Here is a 23,017-nt window from a genome sequence, read left to right as displayed (position 1 = left end):
GCCAACACAGTGGAGGCATTAAGAGAGGCATTATAAAAGAAACCATTTTCTCAGAAGCTACAATTACTGGAGTTAGAAGCATAGAATGAACACTATTAGGACCAAAGAAAATTATACAGAGGTAGCCAACCAATGAGTTCACAAAAACCAATGAACCCGGGATGTCAGGAGGTCACTTCCTTTGGCCCTCAGGGTCCATGGCTCGTAATCCTGAGAAGGGCCCCGGGGTTGGATTTTCGTCCATGTTGTCACAGGGCCACAACATCTCAGTACTTGCGTATGTCCCCAACAGTTTATAAAGTGCAGAAGTTGAGGATGAGGAGGGATGGGTTTAGCAGTTCAGTGGTAGAATTCCTGAGCCTTCCATGCAAGAGACCCTATTTTGATTCTGGGCATTCTACCTCAAACACAGTTCATTTGTCTGTCAGTAGAAGCTTGCATGTTGGAGTCTGGTGTGGTGCTGTGGGCTAATACATCAGGCTGCAAAGTCGTTTGAAATGAAAGGTCAGTGGTTCAAGCTCACCAACTGCTCCTTGGAAACCCTGTAGAGGGTCACTATGGGTCAGAATTTACTCAATGGCACTTAACAACAACAACTCCTTGGACTGCTGTGGAACAGGTTTCATTGGAGCTTCCAGGTTATAAGACAGAATAGGAAGAAAGAACTGGCCAGTGATTTTGAAAATCAATCCATGAAAACCCTATGGATTACAGCAGCCGATGTGATATCTCTTTGTTTATCGGGTTGCCTACAGTAACAGTTAAACTGTGAAAATCATCCCAGACAACATAATGTAGCTGTGGTGTGCCCCTTAAACCAAAAAGTTGAAAAAGCTTCCCAAGGTACTGGGTATATAAGAATTGTTATGACTACAATCTCTGCAATGTAGGAACATAGGTACTGTGGGCAATCATTTTGCAACCCTTAATTTATAACACATTATAACTAGATTGCTCCTTAAAATTTGAGTCTGGAGCTGACTTGTCCAGTACCAGGGGCGGGGAACAGGGGGCAACTTTGAATTTCTAACCTAAAGCAGTACTTCTCAACAAGGGCTTTAGGGAGTGCTCTTTTAGAAACCACTGCCACCTTCCCTCACAAAGATTATTATTTTTCTTTCCCAGCATTACCTGTTGTTGTTAAGTGCCATTGAGTTGGTTCTGACCCACAGCGATCCTGTTGTAGGGTTTCAAAGGAGCTGCTGATGAGTTTGAACTGCCAACCTTGCAGTTCAAACCAACCTTGCTATCCAGTGCTTATCCTACAGCACCACACCAGGTTTCCCAGCGCTACTAGAGAATCTCTATTTTGAGTAGTAGCGGTAAAGATAAAACAATTGACATTTATAGTGATTACTCTGTGCTAGGTAGCGTAGTGGTCACGAATCAGACTGAGAACCACAAAGTCAGCAGTTCAAAACTACCAGCTGTTCCGTGGGAGAAAGATGAGGCTTTCTGCTCCCAGAAAGATTCACAGCCTCAGAAACCCTGTACAGGGTCGCTATGAGTCGGAACCAACTCCACAGCACACAGCGAGCCACTCTGTACTAGGCCCAGTTCTAAACACTTTATATTAACAGAATTTAATCCCCATAGCAACCATTTAAGGAAAATTGTTGTACAGATAAGGAAACAGAGGCACCAAGAGGTATAGAAACTTTCCCTTGTAGCTAATAAATGACATGGTTCTTAAATGACAGAGCAGAAAGCAGAAAATCCAAACTGTGCAGTCTGGCTTGAGTTCTGACTCGTGTTATGACCCTGTGCTGAATATGGAGAGTGTGTTTGAGGATGGGGTAGTGAGAAAAGTTGTTACTTATAACCAACCGGCTCTCTACCCCAAACCCATTTTATTAAAGCATTAGCCCATAACCCTGTTGGTTTGTTGATTGCATATCTCACTGTAAAGTCAAATCTGATAAAAACTTAAAGGTAGAATCAACAGATCTTGGAAACTAGTGGATAGAGACATATGTACAATCTGTTGGAGAATTCCAGCATCATTAGCAGATTTGCTGAGGATGAAGAAGGATAATAAGTTCATTGTAGCCCAGCTTCAAGTAATGGCATTGCCCAAGAGGCAGATAAAAATTAAGGAATGGTGTTTAAGATTGAGGTTAAAGCTGGAGATGAATGTGCTGAGCTTAGTTTAGAATGAAGACTGGGTATACACTTCTGGACTTGATTCAGGATGTCTGAATTCTGTTCTGAGTCAGCTACAAACTGAATAACTGCCAGTAAATATAAATTTGTCTTCTGGTCTGTTTCTAAATGATGTTGGACTAGAGACTTTCTGAAGTACCTAAATCTGATATTATTGCATTCTTTGTTTTTGTTGTAAAGTGTCATAGAGTTGATTCTGATTCATAGTGACTCTGTGTAGGGTTTCCAAGGAGCTGATGGTGGGTTTGAACTGCTGACCTTGCAGTTAGAAGTTGTAGTGCTTATCCTACAGCACCACATCAGGGCTCCATTATGTTCTTTAGTCAATTTTTTTTTTATACATCCACTTATTTCTCAGACATGGTTTGTTTTCAAAGACTAGGTCATTACTCAAAGTCGGCATTATGTGAAAATGGAGGATGATTACATCATTGCATAACTGCTCAACCCTAAGAATCATGACCCAGTCAAGCTGACACATAACTCTAACCATCACAGCCAGAGTTACTCTCGCCTTGCAGTGTACATCGCTAATGTTCTAGACTGTCAGATAGTTGTGGCGCCGTGGGTTCATGCGCCAGACTGCAAAGCTATGTGAACTGCAAGGTTGGTAGTTCAAGCTCAGCAGCTGCTCCTTGGAAACCATATACAGGATCACTATGGGTCGGAACTGACTCGACGGCACTCAACAACAACAATAAATGTGAAATGTTGGCTAATAAGAAATAATCAATAGGTGAGGAATAGATATACAGTTAATTTTATATTTAATACCATCAGGATATCTGTAATAGCATGCTTGATAGGTGTTTATTAGTACTCATCCTCTTAGCCACTCAGTTAAACAAGTATAATGCAGAGTTCCAGCATTTAAGTACCTTAGGTTCGAGACCTGCTGTCATCCCTGATTCTGTTTTCAAAACACTAAGTTTAAAGAAAAAAGGAGTTTGAGGTATATGGTAATTATTAAAGTAAAGAATGCACTCTCAAATATCCCCAATTTCTGATTCTAACCAGTAATAAATGTCTAATTTTTGTGTAAAGCCATTGAGAACTTTATATTTCCCACAATTACAACAATGTGTTACCTTCCAAGTAAACAGCTTGCATGGAGGGATGATTGAATCCAACATAACAAATTTAGTGAACACACTATTATTCCCAGACACTATATCAAAGCTTCTTACTTTATTAATCTCACCTTGACAGTGTGGCTTCAAATGTAGGGAGGAAATAAATGTTAAAGTGGCTTAAATTTTCTAGGTATTGTTGGCTTCAGCATTACATACTTTGCCAAAATCTGACAGTATATGTAGTTGCAAGCTTCATTGCTGTGGATCATTCATTGAGTTCCAGCAGAATGAATGAGTGGTTTACAGTGTAATAAAATGGATACACTTAGAATAAAAGAAACTCTTGTCCAGCTGCTTTTCTGAAGCTCAAACAATGAAGCAGTCTGGTGCCTTGAATCAAGTGGAGAATTGGTGTGTGCATCTTGATGTGTTGCCAGAGCTAAATGTGACCATCTGATGCAGGGAAAGTGCCAAATACTCCTCTGCCTTATTAAATAGAATGTAATCTAGCCTGAGGCTTCCCCCATCTCCACCCCCCCAAACTTATGGTTCTGTACTGGGCTCCCCCAGGAGGGGTGGAGAGATTGCCTTTATAAAATAATCTCTTAGGTGAACTCATTTGATACCAAAGCCTGATTGCAACACCTTTTGAAAGGCGTAGCCAGCTCAGTGTTAACATCTATGGTTGTATGCCCCAAAGAAATTAAAACATATGTCCACACAAAAACGTGAACACAGATGTTCACAGCACAATTATTCATTTTAGACAAAAGGTAGAATCAACCCACATGTTCTTCACCTAATGAATGGATAAATAAAATGTGGCATATACAGACAGTGGAATATTGTTCAGTCATAAAAAGAAATGAAATACTGATACATCTTACTACAACAGGAATGAACCCTGAAAATATTATGCTAACTGAAAGAAACCTCATAAAAGAACACAGATCGTATGGTTCCCAGAATAGGTTACGAATTGGGCTGTGAGTCGCAAGGTTCGCAGTTTGAAACTACCAGCTGTTTCATGGGAGAAAGATGAGGCTTTCTGCTCCCGTAAAGATTTACAGCCTCGGAAACCCTGTACAGGGTCGCTATGAGTAGGAACTGACTCCATAACACATAACCACCATCAAGACATGCTGGATAAGATGGAGGGTCGGAAAAGAGAGGAAGACCCCCAACGAGATGGATCAGCCTGGTGGCGTCATTGATGGCGTCAAGTGTGGCAGCGGTAGTGAGGTTGGCCCATGATCAGACATTGTTTCATTCTGCTGTGCATGGGGTCGCTATGAGTCGGTTCTGACTCGATGGCGCCTGACAACAACAACAACAACAAGGGCAAGGAAGGAATTCTGGTTAATGCACTGGACTGCAAAGTCAGTTTGAACCATAGGTCAGTGGTTCAAGCTCACCAGCCACTTCTTGGAAACCCTATACAGGGTCACTATGGGTTGATTTGGTAGATGAATTCATGAGCTTTAATGCTGACAGAGACAAATTAAGTCTATGATATCCATGAACTCAATGGCACTTAACAAGGGAAAGGAGGTATTGGAAAAGGGGGAGTGACTGCAGATTGGATAGGGAGTTTCTTTTGAGGGTTATGAAAACGTTTCAATTGTGGTAATGGTTACCTAACTCTGTGAATATACAAGGAGGCATTAAGAAGTTCAAGGAGAAATGGAATTAAAAGAGTATGGACTTTTCCCATGAACTTCTTAAAGCCCCTTGTACTAGAAACCATTGAGTTGTACTCATGAAATAGGTGAATTTTATCTCCATAAAGATGATTGGGTTTTTGTTTTTGCTTTTAAGGTGCCTTTACCACAGATTTATAGGTTCTGATGTATATGTTCATATTCTTTAGGTAGCTGAGCTTTGTTTGGAGTGCATTTTCAAGCAACAGAGAATATACAGAACGATTATGACTTAGCTCACGTGTCAGTGAACAGGATTAAGCCTCATCAGGGCAGTAGTAGCTTTCCCTACTGCTAGTTTGTTAATGTTTAAATGGTTTCCTACCAGACCCTTGAAGTAGACTTGTAAGTAGACATTTTACAGATTGCTTTGATTCCCTTTACATTACAAGGACAGGGCAAAAGGTACTGCAAATCTGCTGGGTTAAGTATTTTGTTGTTATTAAGTGCCATTGAGTCAGTTCCACCCAAAGCAACGCTGTATAGGGTTTCCAAGGAGTGGCTGGTGAGCTTGAACCGCCGACCTTGCAGTCCAGATATTAATCCACAGTACCACACCAGGACTAGTATATTGTTGTTGTTAGGTGCCGTCGAGTCGGTTCCAACCCATAGCGACCCTGTATAGGACTTCTAAGGAGCGGCTGGTGAGTTTGAACCGCTGACCTTGTGATTCAAACCTGCTTTTCAGTCCAGCACATTAGCCCACAGCGTCCCACCAGTATGAGACCAGTTTATTCTAAGGATGGTGAAAACAGCAGAGCAAAAAAAAAATTTGTTGAATGTAAAGTTGATGATCTTGTCTATGAACCTTATCTCATTTTACAAATAAAAAAAAAAAAAAAAAAAAAAAAAGTTTGGGGGGGAAAAAGAACAAAACCCAACACAAATGAAACAGAATTGATGGAACTCGGTGTGCCCTTTGGGGAAAAGACTGAGTGTTATCCTGGGGATTCTTTTGTGAATTCTCCTTTCCCTTGATTTTCTGCCTTTCCCGTATCGGTTTCCTAAGTCAGTGGTTCTTAAAACACAGTACATATCCCCTTGGCTAGCTTGGCTATACCAAGATTGTAAGTGATGCACACCTTTTATTTTAATAATTATATATTTTGATATAAATTAGAAAAATACAGCTAGTCTTTTAAGCCAGTAGGTTCATGGCTATAATTGTTTAAGGAAAAGCTGTAATAATGACATTAGGCCTAAGTTGTTGTTGTTGTCTTTACAATGAACCAGTCCCATTTTAAGTAGTGGTGCTGTGGATTAGGCATTGAGCTGCTAATCACAAGGTCAGTGTTCAAATCCACCAGCCAGTCCTCAGAAGGAAGATGGGGCTATCTGCTCCCCACAAAGATTTATAGTGTTAGAAATCACTTATAGGGTCGCTATGAGATATAATCAACTCAGTGGCAGTGGTGATTTGTGGGTGGGGTTGAGGGTGCCTGTGTAGCATATATAAAGCCCCTCTATAAGAGATGATTTGGTAGATGAATCCATGAGCGTTATTGCTGACAGAGACAAATTAAGTCTCGATCCCCAAAATGCACTCTTTCTTTTCCAAATCTACTGCCTGGGGTTGGCGTGTACCTCTGCTTATAAGTCTGCATATGCATTATATATCTTGAAACATATTCAAGGTGGCCCTTCTACAAAGAAAAGGTGAGCATCTTGTGGATAAAGCCTGTGTTTTAGGATCTTTTCTTTTTTAAACCAGGGCAATATTATAATCTAGTTGTTAAGTGCTATCAAGTTAGTTCTGATTCACAATGACCTGGTGGATTTGAACTGCCAGCCTTGTGGTTTGTAGTCCGGTGCCGATCCTGCAGTGCTCCATCAGGAGTCCATGTATATAGCTAGGGGTAAGCATTATTGCTTCTTCTTTCTTGTCCTTAAGATGTTAAATGTTGGGCCTCTATTACCGGTGTGGCGCTGTGGGTTAATGCACTGGACCGCAGAGCTGCTTGAACTGTAAGATCGGTGGTTTAAGCTCACCAGCCCGCTCCTTGGAAACCCTACATAGGGTTGCTATGGGTTGGAATAGACTCAACAGCACTTAACAACAACAACAACATTTCTGGTGTGGCGCTGTGAGTTAATGCACTGACTGGAAAGTCAGTTTGATCCCCAAGGTATGCAGTTCAAAAAGCTGCTCCTTGGAAACCCTACACAGGGTCACAATGAATCGGAACCAACTCAATGGCACTTAACAAGTACAACATTCACTGTAGAAAGAATGTACAGTTCAGTTTACAAAGGCGTGGGCTAATTAGTGGATTTAATGGTAACACTGAAGCCCAGATGACTGAGAGGAATCTGAATTCCCTTTGGGATTTCTCTCTGTCAGGAAGGTGTCAGGCTCAACATGGCTATTATGCAGGGTTTTCAGGCTGAGTTAGGGCCTGCTTTCTTGGCAAGCTACTTTGTTGGTAGACTTAACTGAGCTGGAAATTCCAGCCTGTTTCAAGATGCTTCGTATCTGACAACATTATGGTAAAACCCAGATCTTTTGCTTTCTTCTAGGCATCTCATGAACATTTTGGGAATCACTTTTCTGGTTACTAAGTTGCTCACCTTTGCTCTCAGAGATTGGTGGTTCTTTATTAACTAACAAGTTTAGTGTATAAGAATGGCAGTAGCCTAACCAAAAAAATCAAACCAAATCCACTGCTGTCAGTTCTGACTCACAGGGACTCCATAGGACAGGGGTTTCCAAGGCTATAATTTTACAGAAGCAGAATGCAACATCTTTCTCCCTTGGAGCTGCTGGAGGCTCAAATCACTGACCATTTTTCATTAGCAGTTGAATGCTGTAACCACTGTGCTACTAGGACAACTTGGCATCCACTTAGCAAGGCAAAAGGGAAGGCATATAAATTTCCCAACCTATAAATTTAATGTGGAAAGGTCAGAGAGATGAATCATTTATAAAATGGAAATGTATTTCCTTTCATAGCTAACATTAACATTGTTCTAGCTTTGCTCATTTCCCAAGGCAATTACTTAAAAAGTGAAGCCCAGAGAAATACCACCTCTACCAGGAAACTGCTAGTTCTTTTGGGGTGATATGGAAGCCTGTCTAAAAGAGAGTTTGTGTGGTAAATAAACATTTAATCCAAATAAGTGCTACAATTAAAGGTTACAGAGAATTGCTGCTTAGATGGTAATAGTTTCTTTGAAATATTTTTTAGCTATGCTTTGTCTCTTGCCAGTAGTTAAATAAACTCTTGATGTTTCCATGTTCTAAGCAAAAAACCCTGCAAAGCTGTTGTTGTTGTAAGGTGTTATCCAGTTGGTACTGACTCACAGAGACCCTTACGCAGAACAGAACGAAACACTGCCTGGTCCTGGGCCAACCTCACAATCGTTGCTACGTTTGAGCCCATCGATACTTTGCCAGTCCATTTCATTGAGGGTCTTCTCTGACCCTCTGCTTTACCAAACATGACATTCTTCTCCCGTGATTGGTCCCTCCTAACAATATGTGAAGTCTGACCATCCTGGCTTCCAAGGAGCAAAGCTATGAGTCCCTACTAAAAGTCATCTGAATTAGAGTAGTAGTCGAGAGTGAAAAATGAATGAGGAATAGTTTGGTCTGCTTGTTTGAAAAGTTTCACTGTAAAATGTTTCCCTTCTGTTAGGTCTGAGGAAGGTTCATTTTTTTTTCCAAAGAATTTTAAAGCATGCCTTTAAGTAATCCATTCTGTTTTAAATGGTCACTCAGTACAGGTGCCTTTTTTAAAAATAACCCTAAAACAATATCTTTTGAGTTGTTGATTTACGTTATATTTAGAATGATACAGAGAAACTTCACACCTAAATAGCTGTGCATGATCAAATGAGGGGGCTTTTACAAATTTGTGAGAACATTATCTTTCAATTCCATTTTCCATGAACTTTTTGAAGCTCCCTTGTATGATCCTGCATTTTATAGGTGTTGTTGTTGTTAGGGCTGGCGAGTCGATTCCGACCCATAGCAACCCTGTATATGGTTTCCAAGGAGTAGCTGGTGAGTTTGAACTGCTGACCTTGCAGTTCAAACTGCTTTGCAGTCTGGCACATTAACCCACAGTGCCATACCAGGACTCCATTTTATAGGCAGAGCTTTTTAAGGATCTCTTAATTATTCAGAATTGTTTTTTCTGTCAGTATTTAAACTTCTTTAGTGTTTGGCACAGAACCTTACTCCTAATACACAGTGCATTTGTAAAGTTTAATTGCTTATAACTTTTTTTTTTTCCCCAATAGAAAAGGTACAGTTTGGCTGTGGGTCCTCCCAAAAAAGACCCAAAAGTTAAGGGTGTCCAGTCAGCAGCAGTACAAGCATTTCTCAGAAGGAAAGAAGAGGAACTCAGGCGAAAAAGTATGTATCTGTATCCTTAATCTCAGTGTTGGTCATCTACCGTCACAATTCCAAAGCAAAACTCAAACCCATTGCCCTTACGGTTTCCAAGATATTAAAATCTTTTATGGGCTACATCTTTCACATGAGAAGTGGCTTTTGAGTTCAACCATCCAACCTTTCCATTTGCCATCTAGCACTTAACCATTGTACCACCAAGGCTTCTACTTTTCGACTAGCTTGTGCTTAACCAGTAGATCTTTGAGAAAGCATATGAGGTTAATTGAAGTGTTTTTCATGTGTCTGGCATAATATGTATTCTTTTGTATGTGATTATCTTTTATTCTCCTTTAAATTAGAAGCTGCTTGGGATAGTGATCACAGTTTCTAATTGGCCATAGGAGGTCCCTGAAAAAAACTGTGTGGGTTTTTTTTTAACTTTGACTCTGGATCTTCTACCTATTTTGTACTTTTAAAAATTATTATTAAGAGTGCTATCTTAAATTTTAAGTATGGAAAGTTTATAAAAACCATTAATCCCAGGAAGTGCTATTACAGCATGCAAATGACAAAGAAATAGATTCAACAAGTTTACTAAGTGTTTCATAATTAATAGCAATTGCTAAGTGGGTGCTAATGTTCCTTTAACTTAGTGTATTTATTTGATATGAGCTGTTTGCTATATTTAAAGCTGAAAACCAAGTCTCCTACTTGTGTATTCATATAGAAAACCCATATATGACTCATTTGATGCTTATTCAAATGACTTACTTGATTTCTTAGATGTCTTCCAGTTAACTTTTGAACATTGCTTGCGTTTTGATCACCTACGAATTTCAGACTGCATACTGTTTTTTGTTGTTTTTTTTTGAGAATATTGTTTTGGGTTTAAGATGAAAGATTGCTTAGATATTAGGTTCCTATTAACAGTTTCTACGTAAACTATTCATTGATAATGATTACATTTTTCACAGTGTAGTCATCATTTTCATTCATTCCGTTTTGGTTGTACCATTTCTAGTGTCCCTGCTCACTTACCTTCTCTGTTTTGCTTCAAGGTAATTTTTTACCATTTATTTGGCCTTTGTAGATTCTTTTTTTTTTTTTGAGGAGCTCAGTACAGCATTTTATGTTATTTATCTAAAAGGTGTCTTCAAGGGATAATTTCAGCTTAAGGTTTACAAGAGTAACTTGGGTGATAGTTTCAGGGAATCCTCCAGTCTCAACTAGACTTCTCTTCCACACGTTTCTCCCATTATGTCAGGATTCATCTGTCACGGCCCTAATCAGAACCGTAAATAGTGGTAGCCAGGCATCATCTAATTCTTCTGGTCTCTCCATAGAGGTGGCTGTGCTTTGTGTAGACTCGTAAACCTATAAATTGCTTTCTTCTCTGAGTCTTTGGTTCCAGATATATCGAGACCAGTAGCTGTATATTAGATGGCTGTGCACAAATTTTTAGGACCCCAGACTCTACTCACCACATTGGGTTGTAGAACATAACTGTATTAACTATATTATGCCAATTAACTGAGTTGTTCCATGAGACTATTATGGTCCTAAGCCTGTAAACTCAGAAAACCCATCTCACAAGGTATTTGGTTATGACTAAGAAGTATCTGAACTGTGTCCTAGATTTGGTTTGTTCTGTATTGGGATATATGTCTTTGCACTCATATAACCTACATGTGTACGCAGGTAAGTCAAACAGTATTAAGTATTTCTACAAGGGTTTCAATTCATACATGAACAGGTTTATTCCAAACAAAACTGTGTAAATGTGCGTCTGAGATTAGTGGACGGCTGTACACAAGTTCTCTCTGTGATATACTTGTCTGAATCTTATTAGGGTTCCTTCAAAAACAATGTTCAGTGACTTCTGTGGGGATCTGCTGGTCCAGTTAAATTCAAGGTGGAGTGGTTAGTTCAGAAGGTTATGGTAACTGTTTTATTGGATATCAAAGGAATGATATTCTGAGGTTTTCTTTGAGTCTGTCGAGGATGCCAGCAGCGTAAATTGAAAAGCACACGATTTGTGGGGGAAGAGCTGTTGTTGTTGAGTGCTATCAAGTTGGCTTGTGGTATGGCACTGTGGGTTAATGCTCTGGACTGCAAAGTCACTTTGACCCATAAGGTCGGTGGTTCAAGCTCACCAGCCAGTCCTAGGAAGCCCTATACAGGGTCGCTATGGGTTGGAACTGACTCAACAGCAACAACACAAGGGTTTCTGAGGAGTGCTGCTCATGGGTTTGAACTACTGAGCTTGCAGTTAGCAGTGTAGTGTTTATCTTAACAGCACTACACAAGGAGGCAGAGTGGAAACATCACCTTCACAAGTGTTCAGACCTAGAGAGAGGGTATGTCAAGAAACAGTAGGCTCACATTTTGATATTTTTGCTTAATAAAAGTTTTTGTGATCTTTTTACAGCACTGTTTTTTGACTAACTGTCATATTATGCCTATCGATTCATCTATCTGCACCCATACATACCCACATATTCATAATTCACATACGTATTTTTTGGTGATTGCAAAATTACACACGCATTTGCCCTATCCTTTATCAGCATACTGCTGTCTTGGGACCATGAAATAATAACATGTTTTTATTTTATCCATTTTAGCCTTAGAGGAGAAAAGAAGAAAAGAAGAACTAGTCAAAAAGCGAATTGAGCTAAAGCATGACAAGAAAGCAAGAGCCATGGCCAAGAGGACGAAGGATAATTTCCATGGTTACAATGGGATTCCTGTTGAGGAAAAGTCAAAGAAAAAGCTAGTGATGGAAAATCCCACCAGCCAGGGAACAGACCAGGAGTATGAGATGGAAGATGATGATGACTTCTTAGAGTACAATCAAGCGGAGTCAGATCTGGAGTATGAGGAAGAGCCTGAGCCTCCCAAAGTTGAAAGCAAGCCAAAGGTCCACCTCAAAAGTGCCCCACCACCTATGAACTTCACGGATCTACTGAGGCTGGCTGAGAAGAAGCAATATGAACCAGTGGAGATCAAGGTAGTGAAGAAACCAGAAGAGCGGCCTATGACTGCAGAAGAACTTAGGGAGCGAGAATTCCTGGAGCGAAAGCATAGGAAAAAGAAACCAGAGACAGATGCACGACTACCTCCAGCTGTGTCCAAAAAGGCACCATCTCAGAAAGAAAGTGTAGGCACAAAACTTAATAAAGTTTCTGGGGACAAGATTTCTTCTTCTAAAGGAACCACCTCTCTTCCTCATGCTGAGAAGAAATCCAGACCCAGCACAGCCAATGAGAAACACTTAGGCTTGTTGTCATCTAAACCCATATCAGGAGAGAGGACCAAGGCAGTAACTGGCAATTGCTCCCAACCCTCACTTCGTGAGGGCCATGACAGACCTGTTTTCAATGGGGCAGGGAAGCCCCATTCTAGCACCTATTCACCAAGTGTCCCAAAGACTTCTGTTTGTGGGACTGTGAAATCTGCTACTGAACACAAAGCCAAAAAACCTCCTTCCCATCCTAGCCATTCCAGGCCTGGGCCCACAGTCTCCTCAAGCAACAAGGTAAAGAGTCCAGGTGTCAGGCAACCAGGCAGCGGCTCTAGCTCAACCCCAGGGCGCTCCAGCACAGGAATTGCTCGACCCACCGATGTGTTCAAGCGCCAGAACGGCAGTTCTAGCTCAGGACCTGAACGGTCAATCAGTGGGACCAAGAGGCCAGCCAGTGACTCATATCCCTCTGGTCGGACAGTCAGTGGTGCAAGTGGCCCTGGGCGGCCCATGAGTGGCTCAGGTGCTTCTGGAAGACCTGTGGGCAGTTCTGGCAGCCTTGGACGACCTGTGAGCAAGCCACATGATCTTCGGCGACCAATGAGCGGCTCGGGTCCCCCTAGGCGATCAGGAAGTGACTCGGTTTCAGCTGGACAGACTGTCAGACCAGTAAGCAGCTTGGGACCTAGGCAAACAATTAGCAGCTCAGGTCTCCCTGTAAAGCCTAGATGCACCGTTGTTTCAGAAACAATTTCTTCTAGGAATATCATTAGCCGGTCTAGCAATGGACAGATGAATGGAATGAAGCCGCTCCTGTCTGGCTACAGATCTGCCCACGGTAAAGCTGTCCCTCAATCTAACAGTATATAGTTGTCGATAGGAAATTGCAAAAAGTATTTTGCTATATTTATATGACCAGAAACCCTGTGAGCCAGTCCATGTGTTTTTAGTGTACTCTACTGCTGACAAAATCCTGATGTTTTGTCTTAAGAGTTCTTTCAGTTATCATGTCTTTGGGAAAATCTTTTGAAAAACTGTTCTAGGGCTTTCTGTGTTGTCCCCAAATGCAGTCAACTTAGCTGTATGGTTTGCGAGACAAGTGCACACAGAGTCTTAGTTATATTGTTGTTAAAATGCCATCAAGTATAAGGTTTCCAAGGAGCAGCTGGTGAATTTGAACTGTTGACCTTGTGATTCAGACCAGCCTTGCAGCCCAGTGCTTTTTCCTACAGCACCACACCAGGGCTCCTTCGTCAGCTAGTGCTGCTGTAACAGAAATAGAAACAGAATGGCTCTCACAGACATTCATTCTCTCACAGTTTAAGAGGCTAGAAGTCTGATTTCAGGGGAAGGCTTTCTGAGGCTATAAATCTTTACAGGAACAGAAAGCTTCATCTTTCATAAAGTTGAGCTGCCAACTTTATTTTTCCAAGTGCAGTGCTTATCCTACTGTGCCACTAGGCCATCTTTTTCTTATATTAAAGGCTAAATAAGAACCTGTTCTGACTGACCTACAGTCTTGTTCCTAACTTGTGTACCACAACATAGCAGGGATGATGTAATGACTAATGCTGAAGTATGAAGCCTTCTGACTCTGGTTTTTAAAGAAGACTGAGTTCCCAAAATCTCAGATACATAGCACCATTAAGACTGTTTTATATGATCTCTTGTTTAAAAGAAGATATTTTAATTTTGTTGTAGTGCTGTAGGATAAGCACTGGGCTGCTAACAACAAGGTCAGCAGTTCAAAGCCACCAGCCATTCATCGGAAACCCTATACTGCGTCACTATGGGTCAAAACTGACTCAGTGACAGCAATAATCTTTTATGAACATGATCATTTATAAAATTGTAAACCTTACTAAATTATAATATATCTTAGTAAACAAAACAAAAAGCTCTTATGAATAGTGGCTTTTCTAGTTTTAGGTCCTCCAAGGCTTCCCTTCGCTTCTGGTTACAAAAGGCACCGAGAGTATGACGAGGAAGATGATGAGGACTATGACTCGGAAATGGAAGATTTTATTGAAGATGAAGGAGAGCCTCAGGAAGAAATATCCAAGCACATTCGAGAAATTTTTGGCTATGACCGAAAAAAGTAAGACACTAAAGAATGTAAATAAATGTGCCATACTTTTTATTTTGAATAATTCATGTTATAGGGGAAGATAAACAGTAGTTGAATGGACATTGGCTAAAATTCATAGTTTGTTGCTAAATGACATCGAGTCAGTTCTGACTCCTACAGGGTTTCCAAGGAGCACATGGTGGCTTTGAACGGCTGGCCTTATGGTTAGCAGTCCAGTGCTTATCCTGTATCACCACACCTCATTGGAAGCCTGTGGATATGGGAAATTAGAGTAGAAGTCAATCCTAAAACAATCTTTTCCTTTTATAATATATTTTTAGGTCATTTAGCAGAGTAGAAGGAAATGCTTGATTGAAAATAAGGTTTTAAAAAGCTAATCTGAGAATCATTAGTGCTAGCTATATGTTCTTGGTCAAGCCATTAACTTCTCTGTTTCAGTCTCCTCTCTTGTAAAGTCATGATGTTATGAAGTTCAAATAAGACTAACAATAATAGAGAATCAGTTTTTATGTGTATGAGGGAGCTTCAGAAAGTTCTGGAAAAATTCCATTTCATTTTCCCATGGACTGTTTGAAGCCCCCTCATATTGTGTTTTCAAGTTTTAACAAATTATCAAGTGTCAATCAGTGAGTTGAGTAAGTATTGTTGGACTAACATCTTCAGCAACATTTGGTTTAACAGTAGTTTCCTTCTGGGACAAACACCGCCTCATTTACTTTTCATTTCTCTAATAACCTATGAAGTGTCCCATCCTCTAGCCCCATCACTCCCTGTCAAAGGAGGAATCTTAAATGTTTGATTTAGTTATAAAGGAGATAATAGATTTTGAAACATTAGGCTGTTAGTTACTGCTTCATTTAACCTGCTAAGGAGCTTTGGTGATGCAGTGGCTAAGTAAGTGCTAGATTGCTAACTGTTGAAATGTAGTGCTTTGGACCAACTGGCTGTTTCTCAGGAGAAAGATGTAGCACAGTTCTGTAGGGTCTCTTAAGAATCAACTCAGTGGCAACCATTTGGTAGTTTTTTTGTTGTTGTTCTATCTCCTATTTTATTATGTAGTGCTTAGAGTTTCAAAAGGTTGCAAGTGGCCATACTAGGTATAATAATTGGTCTTTATGAGTCAAAACTGATACTAGATGGTGTTTAACAACAACATTCACCTGGTGAATGAAGGACAAAGGAAGACTCAGGAATAGATTGAGGAAATTCAATGTGTAAACTAATTGCCTCCATGTGTAACTAAGTGCATCCTTTATCCTTTGCCATGAGACTAGGACATATGGTGCTGGCCTGCCATTTACTGAGTGTTCTGATAAAAGATTCAATAGAGAATCCTCATCAAAATGAGGAAAATGCAGAACGGAATATCAGATCCTCATGGAATCATTTTCTGAAGCCGTGGAACCCCTAAAACTATTACCTAGACATAATCTTTAAACTTGAAACCAAAAATAACCCTTGAAGTTTTGTTAAAACCAAACGGTTGTTTAACTAGTAATGAATGTCTGCCTTGAGCATTGTACTCTTTAAGATCTTTCTACATGGGATCAAACTGACAACTAAAGATTAGATAAGAAATTTAGGGGCAGCAGTAAGTTCGTATCAGTAGAGGAAGAACAACTCAATAAGTATAATCAGTGTCACTAGATTGTACATGTAGAAGTTGTTGAGTTAGTATATGGTCTGGGTAGACTGTTCACAAAAAAATTAAATGAAACAAAATGAGAGACTAGGAGTCCTGGTGTGGCGCTGTGGGTCAATGCAAAACCGTTTGAACTGCAAGGTTGTCGGTTCAAGCTCACCAGCTGCTCCTGGGAAACCCTGTACAGGGTCTCCCTATGGGTCAGCACTTAACAACAACAACAATAGTCCTTTAGAAATTTAAATTTTTCTTTTACATTTCTTTTTCTGCTTAACCAGATACAAAGATGAAAGTGATTATGCCTTACGTTACATGGAGAGTAGTTGGAAAGAGCAGCAGAAGGAAGAAGCAAAGAGGTAAGCATAAAACAATGCATTTGTGAAATTTGAAATGTCTTAATTTTTTCTCCCCTGCTTTTGTTTCAGTTGCACCATTGGGAATGAGAGGCAGGCTTTGTGTCACATACTGCTGACTTGATATAGGTCCCTTAGACCATTTCCTTAGCCTTATGTCTTTTTTTTTTTTCCACTTTTAAAATGAGAATATACTGTTTCTAACTATTGGGTTTTTGTGAAGATTGTCATGTTTACAAGTTACCTAGTGCTGGGCTAACTCTGCTTTCATTTAAGCATCTTCTTGCTTTTTTCCCTCATTACTAATGTCTCTTTCCACATCAGACATACCTCAGTTTGGCCAGCTGGTCTCAAGGACCTGAGTATATTCTATTCCATCTGATTGCTTTTAAGCTACCTCATAGTAAATGAATGAAACATCCCTGTGTAGGAGAAATGCGTGAGCTTGTACATGTACAAGTTAGTGGGATTGATTACATTGTTGGAGTTGTACAGCCATTCTCACCCTCCTTTTCTGAGTTGTTCCTCCCATATTAACATAAACTCACTGCCTGCTGCTGTCAGCCTGATCCCAAAGATAGACCGTAAAAGAACACAATGCTCAAGGCAGACTTTTTTCACCAGCCAAGTTAACTATTACTCCGTTCCAGCCAACTTCCGGGGATATTTTTAGTTTAAGGTTTAAAGATTATCTTAAGACAGTGTTGTTATTATTAAGCGCTTTCGAGTTGGTTCAGACTCATAATAACCCTGTATAGGTCTTCTGGAGAGCAGCTGGTGAGCTTGAACTGTCAACCTTGCAGTTCAAACCAACTTAGCACTCTAGCACATTAACCCGCAATACCATACAAGGACTCTCTTAGGGCAATAGTCCCTTAGGGCAATAGTTCCACCCTCTGTGGATCTAAAAAATCTGGAGTCCATAAGAATTTTGTTTGGTTCTATAAACATGAACTTAATCTTCACAAAAATCTTTGATCAAAATGATCAGCAGTGCCAGTCAGGCACCATCCAGTTCTTCTGGACTCATGTCAAAGGAAGCAGTCCTTCACAGAGGCAATCAAACACATTCCACGTCCTCTTGTTCTGATTCTCCTGCCTCTCTTGTTGCTGGTGACTAGAGGACTGTTGTGCAATTGGGTGGCCAATTGCAATCTTATTAGATCCCAGCCACAGTATGACCGAAGAAGTAGGAGATAGAACAGAAGTACTGTTAAAAGGCCAATTGACTGGGATGTCCCTGGAAACCATGACCCTAAGCCTCTAAGCCAAGGAACCAAATCCCGTGGGGTGTTTGGCTGTCCATAAGCAGCCTCAGCAACTACTATTTCTTTTTGTCATAAACATATCTATCACACAACATTTGCCAATTCAATTTTGATGGATACGTAATTTATTGACAGCGTTACAATTGACTGCGACTCTCCTTTAATCATTGAGATTTTCTCACCACCATTAGTTCCCTTCTCTCCTCTCCCTCCTACCTTCGGTAACCAATCTATTGATGGGCATTTAAATAGTTTGCACCTTCTGGCTATTTAACTTTTTTTTAAAAACTGCTACACTGTTTTCCACAAAGATATACCATCTGAGTTTCAATGAATAAGTGGATAGGAGTTCTAATTTCTCATAGCTTTTATCTTTTTTTTTTTTTTCAACTTTTCTGCCCTTATATGGTGGGAGTGTAAAATGTAATTGTATCGCATTTGTTGCTCTAGCTGTTATAGGCTGGTCTGCTTGTCCTTGCTAGTGGGAATGTCCCACCTCATAAGGTTCTGGATGGGTCCTATACTCTGCAAAGGCTTTGCAAGAGGCCTGTTTCGCTGGGCAAGTTCTATAACCCCTTTCAGGTATTCCAATCAGATATAGGCTGAAGACAGGCACACAGTTTCTAGATTGTAACAGAAATGTGATCACTATAGTTAAGAAGCAAAGCATTGTTTAATACTTCACAAATTTATATAAACAAACTTGTAAATATCAATTTTTTTTGGTATTTTTGCTTTGCGTGTCTCTGATGGCTGATGACACTGAGCATCTTTTCATGTGTTCAGTAGGTATTTGAATGTCTTCATTGGTGTAACATCTGTTCAAGTCCTTTGCCCATTTTATGACTGGATTTGTCTTTCTGCTAAGTTATCAAGGTTTATGTTTTGATTATGAGGCTCATGAGTCTCTGGCCCGTAATCAACTGTGAGCATATCCTCTATTCAAAATGCCTGCTTCCTAGTACACAACAGCCATAAACAGCAGCCCTCAGCACCAACTGGAAAGGAGAGTAGGCAGATCCAAGCTGAACAGCACAGGGAGGCACCATTTCCTCCTTAATGTTCCCTGTACTTGTTGGAGATGATCTGAGTGGTGCCTTGTTTATGCCACCAACTTCCCAGAATTCCCTTCAATCTCACATATATTGACAAATGTCTTCTTTTTTTTTTTTGCATAGTTTAAGACTAGGTATGCAAGAGGATTTAGAGGAAATGAGACGTGAAGAGGAAGAAATGAAACGTCAAAAGAACAAGAAGTTGAAGAGACGTTAGCTGTTGCTTTTGCCTATTTTGGTGACATTCTGCTGCAAGGAATTCTGCCTTCAGACTGAGGAAGCTGCCCCTTACCATTTTTTAATTTATATGTGGATATTCAAGGAGAAGGAATGCATACTGCTGTTTGCAGGCTGTCATTTGAGCACAAAGTATTTTTAAATGCTTTCCAGGGTGAAATCTCTAATGCAGACGATAATGCTCTCATGAAGGTAACTGTTCACAGATGCCAGCCTTGATCCTGATGAGCTATGCACTGTAATGTGGGGCCGCTCACCAGTCAGCCAGTCTTCTATTGTTCCTTTGCTACTTTAAAAGGAAATGTTGCAGCTTGACTTACATAACTCTGATGTGTGTGTAGGGCACTGCCCAGCTCCCAGTTAAATTTACTAGTTTTTTATAAGGAATCTGGCCATTCCATGAAAGTTGCCAGCAATAAAGTGACCTGTTCTAATCTGTATGTCTGGATCGAGAGCTTGAAAGTACAGCGTAGGCTTTATAATTACCATATGGATGTCATCTCCTGTGACTTTGAAGTAAAAAATAGAATTATATTCAGCATTATTCATGGATATGATGTGAAATATTCATAGTCACTAAATACAGGTGATTTAAAAATTATTTTTCCAAGGTAAAATACAAGTGATGCCATTTAGTATAAGAAAAGAAAAGTTTTCCTTTGAGATTTATTGTTACTGTTAGCAGAGTAAGCTAGACAAGGTCACTGTGCTGATTGATTTTTCTCTAAAAGTCCATTTTTATATTGAAGAAAATATATTCAAACATTAGACTTAGAAGATAGTTTAAAAAATAAGCTACATCTGAGGTGCCCAACTTCCCTACCCCTCTCTCCCTCACCATAAAGATATTTTGGAATCCCAGTGTGCCCTTATACCTCTTGATGTTAATGACTGCATTTTTATCTTAAATCCCTTAGCAAATAGCAATGGCAAAAAACCAAAAACTAAAATTGTGGGAATCAAGAGCACCACTTTTGCTTTTTTGTCCATATTGCACTTTTTTTTCAAGCTATGCACTGTGAAGAGATTTTACTGGGTAGAAAAAGGTTTTAAGGATTGTTCCCCATTGTTAAGGAACTTCATTCTCACCCCTCTGTTAAAGTCTGTTATGGACTTGGCATCTATTGAGTTTCAAGTCCAAGCAATTCCAATCAGCCTGACCTCGTCTTGTTACGACAAGAAAAGTGAGGTAATATGATTCTAGAGAGCATTTGTCCTTGACTAAAAGTAAGTTTGTGGAATTGTTCTGTAAGAGACATGACTATTTTAAGCCATTGGAAGGTGGGGTTTAAGAAGTAGAAAGGGTTTTCTACAATGAATCCCAAGTCTTCAGTAGGTCCCAAACCTGTTTTTCTGTATACCTTTTGTCCATAAAGCCTTTAATTTCCTAGTTTAGTATTGTAGATTATCATTACTAGTCTCTCTTGACAGGACTGTGGAACCCAGTCCTTTCAGACTAATTTTGAATTGAGTACATTCACATTTTGAAAGTGCAAGGGTTTCGTTTTGAAGTTGAATCCTGTGAAAGTTATCTTGAGGCATAATACCCTAACTCTCCATATGGAACTGTTACACTGGTGGCAGAAAATCATAGTGGCTGCTTGTCACCCATTTCAAATACCTTAAAGTGGAACTAATTTAAATGTGTGATGTTCCATGTAATAAAACAAAGTTTGGAACATTTCCTTTGCCGTCATTTATGTGCTTTATTTCCCCCTTCAAAAGATGTTTTTCTTGTGTATATTTTTTAATATTCAGACTCTTTGAAATCTGTAATTACAATCAAGTGATTGTCATAGCAGAAAGATTTGTAGTGACTTAAAACTTACTAGCACTTTAATCAGTAATATTATATTATTGATTTGTACAGAAAGGCACCATTGTGCTATACTAACGTTCCAGAACTTGATGGGGAAGAGTCAGGTTGTATCCATCACTTCTGAGTGAACTTCTTATATAAGATAGATGTTGATCTTAATATCCCCCTGTATCAACAGGGAAGGGTAATCCCATAACAACAAAAAAAAAAGCCACAAAGTCCTGAGCAAGCCTTTAAATTAACTTTAGCCTTGTTTCCAAATCCTGTCTTCCTTTTTGATCTGTACTTTCTAACTACTCTTAGAAAAAAAAAAGCTCACAAGCCTTTGAAGGAGCTGGAATAAAAGTACTTGCTTTTTAATGTATTCTCTACTATTTTGATTTTGAGATTTTCTTAATTCAATATTTGAAGATGTGCCTTTTATTGGGTAATGTTAAATCACGAATGTAGTAGTGTTATTTCACGATTGTAATAATGTAACATGATCATGGGTACAGCATTTTCTAACACAAATGACGTGAAAGGAAAGTAGTTTTCATAAAACTAGTATGGCTCTGATTGCACAGTCCCGCTTGCTTTTGATGTTTCCATGTCAGAGCAAGGGCACTTTCTTTTAAGGCTACTTTCAGAACTTATCTCTGTATTTTCTCCAAACTCTAAATACAGTTTTGCTCACTTGGAGGCCAGGGTACCACGTCAGAGGCAGCCTATGTGTGGCGTGAGAAGGTTCAAAGACTGCTGACAACAGAAAAAAAAGTCTGTGGGAAGTCAATTCAGTTTTTAATGTAGCCCCTAAGATTTTCTCCAAGAAACATTGTTTTTGCGTTTTGTAACTTAAAAGCAGCTATTGATACATTTCTGAGATATAGCAGAAGACCAAAACATGTTTGGATAGAGAATAAATAAGTGAAGAGTCTGGTGGTTTATTTTCAGTGTGCTGAATGTATTAGACTACTATTTATTTTGTGAATGGATGTGATTAAATAAATATTCAGGTATTTAGTATATGGTTAAGAATGGAATACAGATTTATTTGGAGTTACTAAATCCATTATGTCTTTTCCATAATGGACAAATCAAGTTAAAAACAAAACTTTTACATAGATTAGTTTGTTTTCTGGTGCTGTTGACTTGCAAGAGAACCTACTTTTGCATATACAGTTAAAAGTTTTGCAATTTATGTACACAAAAAAACTGTAGGCATTAAAAATATTTTATTGATATTTTCACTTGTTTGCATTTCTTTACAAGACTTTGAGATGTCCTTCATTTAACCCCCTGGACATTTTTCTAGGTAGAAACCCCAGTATACTCAGTGGACTTCAGATAGGGGGTTTTCCTCCTCCACAGCCCAATTCATTCTCCCTTCCACATTCACATCCACTCAGCCCCAGCCAATGCCTCTTCTCCCACCAACTTAGAGAACTTAAATACACAGAAGAACTGTTAGGTGAACAGGGCAATAGACTAACTTCCTGGCCTGAGTGCTGGAGATGTGCTCAGAACTGAAAGGAGGCAGAGCTGTTGTGTACATAATTCTGTGGTCAAAAAAGTGAGCAGATTCTGATCCCTTATAACAACCTAGGATAGCCAAGAAATGAGTTATTGAGGATATATACAAGAGGGCTTTAGAAATTCATGGAAAAATTCCATGATCTTTTTGTTGGTTGTTCAAGTTCACCAGCTGCTCCTTGGAAACCTTATACACGGTCTCTATGGGTTAGAATTGACTCAACAGCACTTAACAACAACAACAACATATGTCAGGAGTCCGGGTGCGGTACTGTGGGTTAATGTGCCAGACTGCAAAGCCGTTTGAACTGCAAGGTCGGCAGTTCAAGCTCACCAGCTACTCCTCAGAAACCCTCTCCAGGGTTGCTGTGGGTCAGAATCAACTTGACGGCACTTAACGTATATCAGGCAAGTGGGCACAGTCACACAGATAAGATATGTAGGTACTTAAATCACTAGAATGTGTTGAGTCTAGATTACTTAATATGCTAGTATCCTAGATTTTGAAATTAGTTATGTTTGTGAA

The 23,017-nt window shown here is 39.7% G+C and overlaps 1 protein-coding gene across 1 annotated transcript in view; it reads left to right on the top strand.

Annotated features, from left to right (window-relative positions):
• SPTY2D1 (SPT2, Suppressor of Ty, domain containing 1 (S. cerevisiae)) overlaps positions 1-19,140 on the top strand; it is a 24,908-nt gene extending 5,768 nt beyond the window's left edge. The window contains exons 2-6 of the mRNA XM_006865834.1: positions 9,179-9,293; positions 11,897-13,354; positions 14,446-14,614; positions 16,526-16,603; positions 19,047-19,140. Of these exons, the coding sequence (XP_006865896.1) occupies positions 9,179-9,293; positions 11,897-13,354; positions 14,446-14,614; positions 16,526-16,603; positions 19,047-19,140 (1,914 nt within the window). The remainder of the gene's footprint in view (positions 1-9,178; positions 9,294-11,896; positions 13,355-14,445; positions 14,615-16,525; positions 16,604-19,046) is intronic.
• Positions 19,141-23,017: the final 3,877 nt, after the last annotated feature.

Source organism: Chrysochloris asiatica, unplaced genomic scaffold (genome assembly GCF_000296735.1).
Source record: "Chrysochloris asiatica unplaced genomic scaffold, ChrAsi1.0 scaffold00083, whole genome shotgun sequence".
Lineage (NCBI taxonomy): Eukaryota > Metazoa > Chordata > Mammalia > Afrosoricida > Chrysochloridae > Chrysochloris > Chrysochloris asiatica.
Note: the sequence above shows the minus strand (reverse complement) of the source record. Positions and strands in the feature narration are given on the sequence as shown.